The sequence below is a fragment of the Salvia hispanica genome, chromosome 2 (assembly GCF_029641045.1).
Source record: "Salvia hispanica isolate PSC_SH4W2 chromosome 2, Shi_PSC_v1, whole genome shotgun sequence".
NCBI lineage: Eukaryota > Viridiplantae > Streptophyta > Magnoliopsida > Lamiales > Lamiaceae > Salvia > Salvia hispanica.
The window spans coordinates 21702971-21718869 of record NC_142693.1 but is presented as its reverse complement, the minus strand read 5'-3'; the positions used below and the strand labels follow the sequence as shown (position 1 = coordinate 21718869).

At 33.1% G+C, this 15899-nt stretch overlaps 2 protein-coding genes across 3 annotated transcripts; both read left to right on the top strand.

Moving 5' to 3' along the window:
* The first annotated feature begins 6330 nt into the window (after positions 1-6330).
* On the top strand, positions 6331-7707 carry LOC125208201 (stem-specific protein TSJT1-like). The gene is made up of 4 exons (XM_048107787.2): positions 6331-6560; positions 6746-6986; positions 7235-7355; positions 7457-7707. Exons 1-4 carry the CDS (start codon positions 6349-6351, stop codon positions 7651-7653), a joined length of 771 nt encoding a protein of 256 aa, XP_047963744.1. The 5' UTR covers positions 6331-6348; the 3' UTR covers positions 7654-7707.
* A 2839-nt stretch (positions 7708-10546) lies between these two features.
* On the top strand, positions 10547-14810 carry LOC125201284 (uncharacterized). Of its 2 annotated transcripts, none has more exons than XM_048099333.2 (8): positions 10547-10965; positions 11040-11154; positions 12223-12309; positions 12416-13318; positions 13450-13513; positions 13725-13864; positions 13938-14249; positions 14340-14810. In XM_048099333.2, exons 1-8 carry the CDS (start codon positions 10919-10921, stop codon positions 14640-14642), a joined length of 1971 nt encoding a protein of 656 aa, XP_047955290.1. In that variant the 5' UTR covers positions 10547-10918; the 3' UTR covers positions 14643-14810. The 2 variants fall into 2 exon arrangements, with proteins under 2 accessions (XP_047955290.1, XP_047955289.1); XM_048099332.2 differs by having other exon boundaries at positions 11034-11154.
* The last annotated feature ends 1089 nt before the right edge of the window (positions 14811-15899 follow it).

Here is a 15899-nt window from a genome sequence, read left to right as displayed (position 1 = left end):
AGTGTAATGTATATACATATAACCTTTTAAATATTATTCCAATTAGAGTTTGTGTTTAATAGTATTTATATTTAATTTGTAGTTTTGGTTAAAATGTTACATTTGTTAGTTATTTTTAGAATATTATAATTATAATCTAGGATGCATAGTATAGTAATTATTTAAATAAAAGCAATACATCATGAATAAAATTTGTAGCAAAAAGTATCGTAGTAAAAATTATTATTTTAAGTGATTATTCCAAAAATTTGGTATATGACTTTTTAAAATTCCAAAATATTGTTATAAATGCTCATAATAACCCCCCCCCCCTTTTGTCATTTTCATTCATCCCGTATTAATTGTCCATTTTCACTTTTTTACTATAAACGGCAGTATGTCTCATATTTCACAAACTCATTTTACTTACATTGTTTAGTATAAAACTAATATATAAAAGCGAGACTCATATTTCATTAACTTTTTCAACTCACTTTCATCTACATTTCTTAAAATTTGTGTTTCGGAACCAAAATGGACAATTATTAGGGGATGAAGGGAGTATATAGGAGTAATAAATTTTATTTCATAGAAATGTTATTGTAATAATAAAATAAATAGTGTGGCACAATGAAACACGAGAGATTGCAAGACAGATGATCAAAGCCGATATTAGTCGTAATAAACAAACAACAACTTATATAGCATGGCTTAATGAAACACAATTCACAATAAACAAAAAAGCAAATGTAGGGCCACCAATCAGCCACCAAAGCTCAATGTCATAGCTGATCATAATATAAATTCACATGATATACAATAATGTTACATCCAGCAAGAAAAATAAAGATTGGTCCCAATTTACATTTTAGAGTCACAAGAATTAGGTAAAGAGGCTGGTTATTTATGAATCAGTTATTTATTGGGTGCACTTACCGCAATTACTACTATGAATTAATTAATAATCAAAGTAATAGAAACATTTAATGTTTAGAGTAAGGCTGAAGCATATTGTCCTAACAATTAAAAGCAAAGTTGGTCTGAATGCAGTTATAAAGCTGCACATGTTTTAAATTAGGGGAGCCTCAAAATGTAAGGCTGTTTAATCAGCCACGTTATATTGGATCTTCATTTTTATCACATGTTTGGTGTTGGGAAATAAATTGATTAAATCATACTACCAAGAAATATTATTATATAGGAAAAAACCAACTCACAAGTAGTTGGGGTATAGGTTTAGGGGCAGGTGAAGTTGAAAGTCTTGAAATTGCACCTCAATTGGATGAGTGATTAATGTGATATTAAAGTTTGGGCTGCACTAAAGATATGGCGTAGGATATTCAATTAAAACGTAGGTCGATTGCAAGAATTAGGGTTATTTTTAATCCTAAATGGGTTAATTGTATGTAAGATAAAAGAAGTTTGGTCTAATTCTGATGTCACATATCTTTCAAAATTTGAATGATAAATCACGAAGTTTAAAGGAATTCGTAATTATGCCACGACAACTTTGCAAATGCAATGTGGAGTTGGCGTACATGTTAGAAATTTTGGTGATGTATATGTGTATTAATGTGTTGATGTTGTCGAGTAAACGACGTCATTTGGGCACGATAATCTAAAAAAAATATTAATTAAGATTGGACAATTGGAAACTCTAGAATCTTTGTTAATTATCATTCGATTTTGAATGGTGCATGGCAAACCAAAAATGACATATTCGTCGTGATTTTATAGACAATTGACCCTTCTTAAATTATGGCATTGATTTTAATTTCGTGGTGAGATTTAAGTTTGAATTTTTAAGTATTACAAAATGACATATTCGTCATGATTATAGTACTTATCTTCGTTATTCGTTATTCACTTAGTAGTTCGAGTCAAACTTTCTGCATTTGAAGTTGAACTGATAACTCATCACCTATTAGGTTGATTTTGCATCGAAGATAGAATATGAATACATCCTAGATAGTGCATCTGTTGAAATAACGATAGTTTTACGCAATGAGATCAAAGTTTGGAATATAATTTAAGAATAATTCTTTTAACAACATGAAATCTATGTGATGCAATATGGAATGTGCTGGTCATGCAATTATTTAAAATACTACGTTTTGTGGTATAGTTTTAGATAAAAAGTGAATTGTACAGGTAAGATTTAGGTTGGCTGGAATTGGAAATGACTAGATTTCAAGATTGTAAACATCACGTGGCTTGCACATTACTTCATCCATCAAAACCTTTTACTTTGGATGAAAGTTGGTCTTTGAAGAGAGGTTTACATAAATGTGAATATCCATGGACATTATTAATCCTGAATTTGTAACTAAAAACAGCTCAATCCTTATGTAATAAATGTGCATTATGTTATTAATCATAAATTTAGTAGTACTACCTTGGAGTAACTATGATGCCACTACTTATTTTGTTTTGTTTTTTTTTTTTTTCACTTGGGGAAAGGGGAGTAGTGGGGATAAGTGAGGTGAGGAAAAAAACCGAAACACCGACTTTATTGCATTAAAAAAATATCGAAAATATCAAATTTCAGTGTACCTTGATTTTTAGTTATTAATTCAGTTTGATTTAAGAAAAACTAAACTGAAAGTTAAATGTTCATCGTTGAGTAATATAATCACATAGAAGGAAAAAGTCCCAATATATTCACATTGAATTTTTATAATTGATGCATCACAATGTATTTTATTAGTATATGATAAATCTAGTTTGCAAGAGGAGGTTCCAACATACGAAATGATAATAAAGAAAGATTCTTGATCATGGAGTGCAAAAGCAAATATAATCGCAACCGCCCAACTATTTTGAGCCAAAAAGATAAAGTGGGCGTTTAACAGTTTAGATGATGCCCCTTGTGCTTAAAGTTATGGCAGGCGGTGATATTCATCAATATATATATCATCATGTTTTTATTTTGATTCTGTTTTTGGATATAAAAATTGTCATGTTGAATATATATGATAAGTTTTCAGATAATATATTAAATTAGAAAGAGCACAAATGGCCGGAAAATAATTAAATTTTATGTCATAAAATCAGTCAGAAAAATCATAAAGTTTGAATTTGATTTGGTCTACTAAGTGTAATACATTGTTGAATTATTTCACAACCAAACAGACATTATTTTTCCCAGAACTAAAATAGTATCAAAAACGAATCTTGTTAGATTAAATTAGGTGGACTTCCTTTACATGAATCCTTCCCTTTCCACTTGAAGCTGATCTGTGACGTTGCACTCATGAAGAAAAGCACAATTAGTTTTATATTGGCAGCTTAATTCCTTCCTTTAACCCAATATTTGCTTTATCTTTGCCTAATTAACTAATTTTGGTTAGCTTTGTGATGAATAAACATTACAACCTCTTGAAGTCACCTAACTTCTCTAATCAACAGCCACAAATTTTTTATGTAACTAACCACCAACTAAATACCAATTACTAACAAACAAAACACTTGTCAAGTATACGTGACTAACGTGTATCAATTGTTTCAGTGTAAATGAGAAATCGTTATTAATCATTTTTATTAAAGAAAACTTTTATTGGATGAATGCAGCACTTAAGTTTCTCTAGTTACCTTTTATCGAGCCAATTGACATTTTTCGGTAGTCATTAAAGGGAGACACACTGTCAATGCATATTCTTATTGGATGTGAATCATAGGGCGGCGGATGCAGAAAAAAAATATCCACAGGTGCTGAAATTTATAAATTTTGTTTTAAAGTATATTTTTGGGTGTTTTAAATCATTTGTAAGGCGTTTACACAATAATGTACACTAAATTTAGATATATTTCAAAATTTTAAATTTTTTAATATAATGTACACATGGCTTCGCCCCTGTGTGAAGCAGTAGCACCTAAGTTCGACTCTCACAAAGACCGAAAATTTTAATTTTTTGAACTCTACTACGAGTTCATCTATTTTACTTGCTCAATGCAATGTTATCACAATCCCTAGAAAATGTAGTTTTCATGAGAACTTATTTCTATGGGGACTAACTTAAAGTTTAATTATTTCATAGTTGTTTGGATAAATATCGATAGATAACTGTAATCATAAAAAACAAGATTTCTTAGATACATATTTATTCCTATAGTAATAAATTTATTGTTTACTATTTGCATAAGAAACATTATTTTATAATATGCCACAAGTTGCTAATTTCTATAGTAGTACTATTTTAATCTCAAATTGTAATGTGTTTCAAAAGGCCCATATTGTTCTGAAACAAGGAAATATGGATTGGTTATTTGAGCTTCAATGGACTCTAGTATACTTCGTATACTACTCATATAAATATATAACCAAGTAACAAGCAAGCCCAACAATATAAAAAATTAATGGCCTAAAACTAAGAAGCCCAATGGGTCATGATGGATTAAACTTTAAAATTAAAATAGTGTCATAAAAATCGAATATATCTTTCTTATAAGCATATATTATATATTCGAAATAATATGAAAATTTTACGATATTTATACTGTTGAAATTTGAAAACTACAAATAAAATAATTGTTAAAAAGGTGGATCTCTACTAGACAAATTAACTTTAAAAAAAAACAACAAATAGTAAAACTAATTTAATAAAATGGTCGTATGTCGAGGCAAGGAGATCACTCTTCCCGTAAGACAACATTCGCCTTAAATAGCCCCCAATATAGTGTATTTGTCTCTAAACGTAATACTACAATTTATTCTGGCATATAAAAGCGATTTAAACCCGAGAATTACTAGAGAACTTGCCATGAAGAACAAAATGACCTAACAAATGTCTAATAATCTAGCCGTATCAAAATCTGATGACAACGGTTATAATCACCAAAAGGCCAAGGCTTTCTTTGAAGCTGAAAGACCAAAACCCTTTTGGCTTTGAGATTTTCCCAACATATGCAAACAAAAATATGCATATTTAGTGGAGATAAACCTAACAAATATGACTTTAGAATTGTAGATAACACAAATATTTCTACCATCCATAGATAGTATAAAACCACTAAAGTTTGTGAAGAATAATTGAGTATGATTGGAAAGCCCACAGAAATAGAACGAAACCACGACACACACTTTCCAATTTTCGATTGGTAAAGCAATATCAATACTCTGACAGCCGACTCGCGGGGATAAGATATATACATAGATATACTCTCCAATTAAAGAAACAAAAATGCAAAATATAATGAGACAAAAATCTAATTAACCGTTTTCTAAGCCAAAGTTGATTCGATCGTGAAATAGAAATATAGTAATGATTTGACAATTTTTACCCAAAATATTCACAACCCATATATGTTTTGAAAATCATATCTTGGGATGGATATAAATGGGGGTAGGTGTAGAAAATAAAATATTCATAGAGATTCTCACTGAGTTTTTTTTCTTAGCTTCACACACATGTATATGTGATATTGTGATTATGTAATTTGCGTTAATGTAATAATTATATACTCCGTCTATCAATAAAGATAGACTCTTTTCTTGAGCTGCACGAGATTTTATGTAATTTATTTTGATTGTTAAATGAAAAAGGTAAAGTAAAGGTGTTTACATTTTTATTAATGAGTTATATTAATTGAGGCAAACTAAAAAGGAAAGTGAGTTATCTTCAATGAGCGAGACATAAAAACATAAAAAGTAATATTTTTTTTTCTCTAACTCATTTTTGTCTTTTGTTATGTAATTTCAGTCCTTCTTAATTATTCAATCTTAATCTGAATATAATTTTAACAATTTGAACAGATTCGATAATAGAATACACATAAAATAGGTTGGCAGGGGCTTAAGTCCCTCCCATAATGCGTGTCCATAAATAGATTTAAAGTACTATTAAAATATTTTGATGTTGCAGTAACCTCATAACAATAGTAATACTGAATATTTTATTTAAGAGTATGATAAATAATTGTAGCGATTCGGAACTTTAAAAATCTTATCAATTTTATTTATTTCAGGAAACAACTCGAAATATGAGTCTATTCAACCATTCACTTCATAAAACTCTATAAATAAAATAACTGTAGTTGATTGCATGGTTAAGAAAATCTAAGTCATCATTTTTTTTTATCAAAGTCTAGTGTGTCATGCTAAAACTCAAGAAAATGTATTTGCCCACTTTTCGATTCAATTCCGGTCTAATTTAGTCACATTGCTCAACAACTAAAAGTTACTACTAATAGTGATTAATTATCATAAGAAAATTACATGATCCAAAAGAGGAAAAGTCTGCAAATGGATAAAATGAAGACATCGAAGTACGAGAAATAAAACCAATCCTTATCCCGATCAACATCAAACCTCAACTCCATCCAGTTTCAGTATAAAACCATTCCAAACAAATCATATCATATCATACAAAAATGTTGGCTATATTTCACAAAGCGTTTGCTCATCCGCCGGAAGAGCTGCGCAGCCCCGCCTCCGACAAGAAGGCGGCGCAGCTGCCGCAAGACACTCTCCGAACCTTCCTCACTTCACATCCCAACAACGCCTTCTCCATGAGCTTTGCCGATGCTGCTGTCCTCGCTTACGTCACACCCCTTAACCATTCCTTGCTTCATCAAAATCAAAGGTACCAAATTAATCTACTACTATTTTAATTTTTTCAATAATATAAACATTATATTCAATTGCAAATTACCTCTCTCATCAAATTATGATAGCTAAGAAATTATGCACGGAAATACTGAATTTTATTTTTTTATAAATTTATGATATATGAATCAAAGTAAATGTCTCATGTAACACGGGAAGCAGGTTGTTTTGTGGATACGACGACGTATACTGCCTTTTCATGGGGAGTTTGAACAATTTATGTGCACAAATAAAGCAATATGGATTGTCGAGAAACAGCAACGAAGCTATGGTTGTGATCGAGGCGTACAAGACGCTACGCGACCGAGGTCCCTATCCGGCCGATCAAGTCATCAAGGATCTCGATGGCACCTTCGCCTTCGTTCTTTACGACAGCAAAGTTGGAACTGTTTTTACTGCCCTGGTAATTAATTTCTTTTTTAATTAAACTCTAATTTTGTAGATAACTAAATATCCTGCTTCGAAATCCACTGATTTCGAAATGTATTAGAAAGTGGGTGGACGTCCGAGGTACTTTAATGGGTGACAATGATAATAATTTGTAATTTTAATTAGTCACGACGGTGTTAATCATAACAAATCGAAGATATTTGTGGCATAATTTTAATTTAATTAGGCTTGATCATGATCTAAATGATAATTTTGTTTTAGGGATCCAACGGTGGAGTAAAACTATATTGGGGTATCGCCGCAGATGGATCGGTGGTGATTTCCGATGATTTAGATGTGATTAAAGCCGGTTGCGCAAAATCATTTGCCCCATTCCCCACAGGTATGATTATTAATTTTTATAATGGGATATTCTGAAATATTGAAAGAAAAAAATTATTTTAGTGTCGATTATAATATGACTAAATAACACTACTCGTTTAGGATGCATATTTCATAGTGAAGCGGGGCTGATGAGCTTCGAGCATCCGATGCATAAGCTGAGGGCGATGCCGAGGGTCGACAGCGAAGGCGCGATTTGTGGGGCTAATTTCAAAGTCGACTTGTACTCGAGGGTCAATAGCATTCCTCGTGTGGGAAGTGAGACCAATTGGGTCGACTGGGCATCTCACCAGTCTTGAAATTACTATCATCCATAAATATGTTTTAAATAAATCAGAGATGTTAGATTGGAATGTTGATTTTGTGTTTATTGAATTAATTAGAGGTAAAGTGAATCGTTCATTTTATTAGTGGGGTTTTACAAAATTGAAAAAATCTCTGGTCTCATGGATTAGGTGCGAATCGGATTTGAATTTACTTGAATCCACTTTGAAACAGCACGCTCCGAAATAAGAGTTGATGAAGAGGTGAACATAATTAATTACTAGTATTATATTTACTTCTTTTTTTAAAAAAATTATTTTTCAGTAGGAAGGATATTGAGAAGGTATTATCCCTTTTTTAATTTTAAAAAGATATATTACTCACCATATTTAGGTAAAAAATTAATCATGTTTGTTTGCCTTTTCAAATTTATCTGTTCATTACCTTTTTCAGAAAGTACTATACTATAATTATTTGTTTGGAAAGATATTATATCTTCTTTTAATTTGAAAGTATACATTTAGCATTTTTCATAGAAAAGGTAAAATTTAAGTTATGTTTATTTGTCTTTTTAAATCTACTATAATTATTTTTTTAAGAAGATAAATAAGAAATTATATATTTTTAATTTACATTTTATCCTTAGAGATCTCTAAAACATGACACATTGTGGATTCACGTCTTGCCTTAGGTGTTGGAATCATATCACAATGTATATTTTAGAAACTAAATTACTTTGTATAATTAATTATCACAAAATTCACATCCACAAAGTATAAATTCTGCACACGTCATTTTATTTGTGATAATCTGTTATGTACAAAGTAATAACACCCCATGTTCTTTAGATTGGGCTTCAGATGGCCCAAATTGAGGCAGTTTGAAAAGGGCCGAAATGTAATTGAAAAAGTTAGAATTTACTGAAAAAAATTTGTATAATAAATTAATTATTGTTATAATAATAATAATAAGGCTTAATAAGGCTTCAGCTGTCATATAATCAATTTATATTAGCCCTTTCTAAGAAAAAGTTACAAGCCTTGATTGTGGCATCATATGAAATTCGGGGTAAAGTCAGTCACAAAATCATATTATGAGTCAATTAAATTTGTAGCACTTCGGAGTTTCATTTGAATTAGATGATGATAATTTAGAGTCTACAATTCTGATAACTAGTAATAATTGAAAATTTGTCAACCAATTCTATTAAAATTGGTGCTACATCTCATTATATGTATTTTAGGGGGCTAAAATAGTGTATTTTAATGTTCCATAATTTATGATTTCTATAAATATTCTTTAGCAAAATATAGTTATGACGCCCTATCTAGTATCTCCAGTCGGTGAAGTTGTTATACTTTAGGGATGAGGGTGACAGCAGATTTTTGAAACTTTTGTGAAATGTAATTGACTATATTCATGCAGATACAGAAAGTAATTGGAATAATGATGAAGTAAGACAAAAATAGTTGAGGTATTAATGACAATTTTCCGTTTTTAAAAGTGGAAATGTGAGTATCATTCATCAATTTGCCATTTTTAAAAATAAGAATATGGTATCATTGTTGTGAGACTAAAAAAGTCAATTTGCCATTAAAAAAAATGGAAATATGATATCATTATCATGTGTATTCAAAATTTCAAATAATTACAATTGTAAAAGTATTATTTCACTTTATTTTTAATTGTAATTACTTGATATATCACGTGGCAATATGTCTGGATTGCTAAATTTTTACTCATTTTTGTGTGACAAAAAGACTATCATGCATTGCTCGACATTGCCTACAATGTTAACGCAAAGATAATTAACAAAACAATTTGTCCGACGTGCCGCACTCACTCCGAAACCCGTCTTCACATTGCTATCAATTTAGAAAAAAACAAAAAAGATTGTTTTTTTTTTCTATAGAAAAAATGGTAACGTCTTTACGTTTAAACTTACCCTATTAGATTGGGTGCAATCATTCAATAATAAATTAAAAACCTACATGAAATCTCACCCGTACCATTAACTCAGATGTCGATTTACCGCTAAAACTCTCAATGAAGTTCGCCACGTGATTCTCTTATTGACAAATATGATCAATATCCACTCCCGTTATTACATCACCTGAATGCTTTTAAACAATCCATAACACTTAAATCCGCTTACATATCATTCAATATGCGCGCAAAAGTCAAATTACCGCTTCCTGTAATTGGGTCCCTTCACTCTCTGAGACTCACTCCTAACTCGTCTTCATTTTACTCTCGGAATTTAAAAAACATTACATGTTTTTTCGTATCGACAAAAGAGTAACGCCTTAAATGTTTAAACATGCTCTAAAATTATTTGATCATAAATTTACAATATACTTCAAGATCATCAATAAACATACTCTAAATCAAACACAATCATTCGATCATAAATTCACAATATACTTCAAGTTCATCAATTACTATTAATTCACATGTCAATTTCGCATTAAAACTCGCACTAAATTTTTCAGCTGATTCTCTTCTCTATGAATATGATCAATCTGTGATCACAGATCGAATGCTCATTGGGGAATACAACGACACTTGACTTGCATAACCCACCATCCATTCATGCAACCATAAATTCCGATCCATCACGCACAACCCACCATCGCAGTGCAGTCTACGATCTTTTTCAATCGCCGAAACACACACGCAAACAAAAAGATCAGCGAGAATTTCACGGTTTGATAAATTATGCAAGATCGAATCACACAAATTTCGTCCGAGTGGACCAATTCTTCTCAATCTCTGAACAATACCTGAGACTAATCATAGTCTCATCAATAATATCGAATAATCAAACACCATACACACGTTTAGCATACACATTAATTTAGTATAACCAATAATCACACAATTAAATATACAAGAAAGGCAAGAGTCCTTTTTATCCTTCTTTTCCTTTTTTCCTTCAATGAAGACCTAATGAGATTTACAGAGATGATCCGAACTGCTAAAGTGGGCGCGAAGCCCACAAAGAAACCCCCTCTCTCTCCTCTCTCACTCTCTACTTAAGCCAACGAGTTTCACTTCACAGCATAACTCCTTCTGTTTATTGAAATTTCCTACCTATTTTATATCAATTCCTCTTCTCCAAATCTCCTTGTATATCTATCTATCCCTCTTTTCCTTCTCAATCCGTGTTTTCCTTCAACAACGGGGCGAAATTGAACCGTCTTTCATAAGCGAATTTCGTCTAATTTCATCACTCCGTCGGCCCTAGTTTCATTTCCTCGAATTTTGTGTCTGTGCTTTGTGTTCTCGGAGCCGATCTCTATGGAGTCGCCGACGCCGGTCTCGCGATACGTCGCCCAGCGCAACAAGTAATGGTTTTTTCTATTGGGTTTTCATGATTTTTTAATTTTTCTGTGTTGATGCTTATGATGGTCAGGAAAAGGGTGTTTTCGTCGTCGTCGGTGTTTGAAGATGATGTGGATGATGTGATGGAGATACCTCCTCCGCCTTCTTCGATCAATCGCGGCTCGAGGTCGAAATCATCGAAGAAGAAAGAGGTTTAAGATTGTTTTTGATTTTTTATTCAATTTTGCGTTGTAATTTGTTAGGGTTTTGTTGTTGATGGTTTGTTCTATTGGTTTAGGGAATTGATTTTCGGAATTGAGATTATCTGAGCTGTTTCTTTGTTTGATTCTAGTAAATGCTGAGTTGTGTGTGGCTAATTGATATTAACAGGAGGATAAATAGATAAATGTTTCTGTCTTGTTTGGTGCTATTGTGAGTTCATTCCTATCTGTTTCCCTAATTCAAAATAGAAAATGCTTTTATCACGTTCGTCGTATCCGGACATTTCTTTGATCAAATCCCTGTAGAATCACTAGGTTGTGAGGAATGTTTGTCAATGCCAAGAACTAAAAGATGATTAAATCTTTAAAGATAGAAAAAGTGAGGATCGAGTGGAAACATAAATACCGAGCTGTTTCTTAGCCGTTACATTGACACCTTTGAAAGATTCTCCGCTGTCTTTTGCTTTTTTTCGTCATGTTATGAAAGTTTCCGTCTAGATCTAGATATGGTGCTTGTATTAACTTTCTCGAGGCAACTTCTGAAGCCACGTGGCATAGCATATCGATTGGCGGTGGGATTAAGCTGTACTGCTGTAGCGGAAAAACCGTGTGCTTGAATCTAATCAGTTTCCCTTCTTGCTAGCTAACAGGCATTGTACACTCTTCGAATAGATTATTATTAATAGATTCACCCGAAGATTTGTCATAGCATGCAATGTACCTAAAATGGTAGTGTTTGGTACGGTTTAATGTACTTTTGGTTATATATTCAATTTCCTAATTTAGATAAAGTGATTCGATCATGTCATATCGCAATCCCATTTGTCTAAATTGGCTTAGGTTTCCTGTTATGGCGTTACACAATTCTTGCACATTCTTGTACTCCATGTGTTATCTTTTAGACATCCTTCTTTGCACTACATTCAAATATATCATATGTTAATAAACAGTGAGTGAGATTTTCAATATGGGTGTGCTGTTGTTGTTTTATTTTTTATATATCTCTGTTAATAATTTTCCAAACATCATGTCTTAACTTCCATAATTCCAAACTTGCAGAAGGTGATTTATAATGAAATAATAGATGTCGACCTCGAAGAAGATGACACCGATGCGTTGCACTTTGAGGGGAAAGGCAAAGGAAAGGTACTTCAGAGTTCTCACTAACACATATAGCTATAACTTTATCCGGCCGCCTCTCTCTCTATATATATCTCTATAAATGTATATTTACTTTAATCCTGATGTGCAGGAAACTTTGTTGGATTCTTCGCCGAGCCTTCGTAATTTAACAATTGATGGATCTGGAAGTGATACTCCGAAGTCAAAGCATGAAACTGTTGATGATTTCAATCACAATATCTCTTCCGGGGAGGATGACTTCATGGATAAATACTATGATGACATCGTATATGATGATTCCGCATTCTTGGAATCACATTTTGATCATATGAATATTCCGCCTGGAGTTGAAGCACCATTTCCTTGGTTATCAGCTAGTTCAACTTCACAATTTGAGTTTAACGATGCTAATATCGCTCAAGACTCGCACGTGCACCAGCCGTCGCAATTCAAAATTCAGGCTGGTGGTCGGACAATAACGTCATCAAAGATGATGGGTGGTCAAGCAGCGAGCCAGAACCCGTGGTCTGGATTTGGTCCCAATGTAAAGAAAACTGCGACTCCTTCCAGTAGCAGTACAGATCATTTTGCTTGGAAATACCCTTATGGTTCCCTGCCTCCTGGTAGTAGTTTACCATCTTCAAGGACAAGCAAAAGGTCGCGTGTCAGTGCAAGTTCAACCAATTCTTTTTCTTCAGCAAAAGGGTTTGGAAGTAGTTATCACAGCAGCGGCTATCCAACCCCAAACATGCATGCTATTGCACCGGGAGTGGGAATGCACATGCCTATGTGGTCAAATCCACCCCTGCAAATCTCAGAACCTCCTATTGACCCGTCTACATTTGCGTCTGGAATTTCATATCTGCCCATGGTGCCAGATTACTCTAACAACCATATGACACCACCTTCTGCCAGATTAGATAAGAGAAGTGCGGATGAGATACAACGGGACTTTGTATCTTTCAAGAGCTTTGATATCGTTGACGATTATTCGGATCACCACTTCGCCAAACATGCTCCCTCATCAAGAGTGGTGCGTGCATTTTTTTTTATCCTTTTATCCTTTCCTCTCTTGTCTGATCTATGTTCGGATCGGGGATGTGTGTGTTGTGGTGTTTTGACTTTGCTTTTTTTTATTTATTTAATTAATATCATCTGGTACAGGCACAAAAGAACTGGGCGAAGAGAATCCAAGAAGAGTGGAAGATATTGGAAAAAGACTTGCCAGGTATCGTGCACCGATTGGGCAATATATTTCATGTTTTTGACTGTTAATTTAGCACATTTAATATTTTGTTAGTTTGGATAATCCTACTCTTGTTAGTCGGAGTCATATACACTAAGTTTATTTTGTATATGTATGCCACCATTTTCTCATGTTTGTTTCGGTTATTGTGAATGTACCATCTCTGTGCATTCTTGTGCTGTTGCTCCAATAGATACGATCTTTGTGAGGGCGTACGAATCAAGGATGGATCTTTTGAGAGCTGTCATTATAGGAGCCGAGGGAACTCCATACCATGATTGTCTGTTTTTCTTCGACATAATGTTTCCCAGCAATTATCCCACTGTTCCTCCGGTAAGTTTCTTCGTGTAAGCAGATGCTGTGATGTCAATATACTAGTTACTTACTCGCTTCTATTGTTTGACAGAAAGTCCATTACCATTCCGGTGGCCTTCGTCTGAATCCCAATTTGTACAATTGTGGAAAGGTATGCCTGAGCCTTCTCGGTACCTGGGGTGGTAATGGCCAGGAGAAATGGATTTCTGGAGTTTCAACGATGTTGCAAGTTCTGGTCTCGATTCAGGGGTTAATTTTGAATGCCAAACCCTATTTCAACGAACCAGGCTATGCGAACATGGGCGGCACCAAGCAAGGTGAAGAGAAGTCGTTGGACTACAACGAGAGGACTTTCATGTACACCTTGCAGACGATGGTGTACGCCATGAGAAGGCCTCCGAAGGTAAAGACCGAAGCTTTACTTATCTCATCATGTTACTTAAATCTCTATCTACTGTTGTGGTGTATCTGATTTGCATTCTGGCTACTGTAGCATTTTGATGCATACGTCGTGGGCCACTACTGCAAGCGTGCCCGAGATATCCTGGTGTCGTGCAGAGCCTACACGGATGGAGCTCAGGTGGGGTGTCTCGTGAAAGGGGGCGTTCAGGATGTGGACGAGGGCGACAAGAGCTGCTCGAGGGAATTCAGGAACAACTTGGCAGGGTACATCACGACACTCATTAACGAGTTTACTAATATCGGAGCCAAGGATTGTGAAGAATTCCGGGCTATAGCTCAAAAGGCGACTGGGCCCGCTCCCGGCGCTCCCGGGGCTGGGAGATTCTACATGTAGGCTGCTGATCTGATACTTGTCTTTGGGTTTTTCTTTGCAACTGATTATTTATTTCAGAAACAACAGTTGGCATGATCCTAGACTGATCTTTTTTGTTTTTGTTTTGATAATAATAGTTTTAATTGTTAATATATATCTTTTGCTGCGGTTTACTTAAACTGCAACCAATCTTCTGTGTGTTATATACGTTCAAATTTCTTGAGGATGCTTTATTTAGGGGAGAGAAAAAACTAGTACTCCATATACCATAGAAATTGTGTGAAAAAATAGAAAAAATTACCATTCGAATGCTAAACTCTAAGATCCATAGCTCTTCCAATTGACTATTGATAGTAGTTGATACTACAATTTTATTGCAACTCGAAGATTCATAACACTTTCATAGGACTATTTTTTTACTCTAAATTTGAATATTCAAAGCTCTTCTAGTGGACTAATGATAGTAGACTACAGTGTTTTATTGTAAAAGTGATAAGTCGGAAGAGAGAAAAAAGTACTATTATCGTTGGTGAAGGTAGATTAATACTGGAAATAAAAAATAGAAAAAAAAGTGATGTCATAAGATTTATTTTATAAATTGTGATTTGTATGATTATAACTTGAATTCTATAGTAAAGCTGTGTATTAGTACGATCCAAAGGTATTTTGACCTTCAATAATTCTAAATAAGTTATTTGTTTGAATTAAGTCATTTAAAGATCCAATTTTCAGTACAATTATTATGGCCAATTAACTAACTATTGGATTAAACAGGAAATTATTTGGTTTGTATTAATCTCATAACTCATAAGCTTTCAATAATATTAATAAAGAATATCCCCACTAAGGAGTATTATCATTGCTGTTATAATTATTTGTAAATTGCACCAATGTGATTATTCTCGAATATTAGAATAACTAGTGTTAGCCCACGCGCTATGCGCGACACATAGTATTTTTATTTTATTAATTAGACATTGTGAATAAACATAATAAAAAATAACATCATTACATAAGATTAAAAAATAAAATATATATAGTACTATATAGTAACAATATGTTAAATAGTTATAGATATAAAATTAAATAAATTTGAACTAAACTAATACTCTATAAAAATATTTGTTAATTACGACACTTATAGGTCTCTGCAACAAATAAAAACATCATCATTAAAACATACATACTTCAAATCTAACATACTATCAATACTAATTTGATAGTACAAAATATTTAACATACAACCAAAAAGTATAATGAGAACAATAATATCGTCAT

Coding starts and splice junctions, on each gene's coding strand:
- LOC125208201 (XM_048107787.2), top strand. CDS start 6,349: ATGTTGGCTATATTTCACAAAGCGTTTGCTCATCCGCCGGAAGAGCTG. Junction 6,987..7,234: donor GAACTGTTTTTACTGCCCTG/GTAATTAATTTC, acceptor ATTTTGTTTTAG/GGATCCAACGGTGGAGTAAA. Junction 7,356..7,456: donor ATTTGCCCCATTCCCCACAG/GTATGATTATTA, acceptor CTACTCGTTTAG/GATGCATATTTCATAGTGAA.
- LOC125201284 (XM_048099332.2), top strand. CDS start 10,919: ATGGAGTCGCCGACGCCGGTCTCGCGATACGTCGCCCAGCGCAACAA. Junction 13,514..13,724: donor ATTGGAAAAAGACTTGCCAG/GTATCGTGCACC, acceptor TTGCTCCAATAG/ATACGATCTTTGTGAGGGCG. Junction 14,250..14,339: donor CCATGAGAAGGCCTCCGAAG/GTAAAGACCGAA, acceptor TGGCTACTGTAG/CATTTTGATGCATACGTCGT.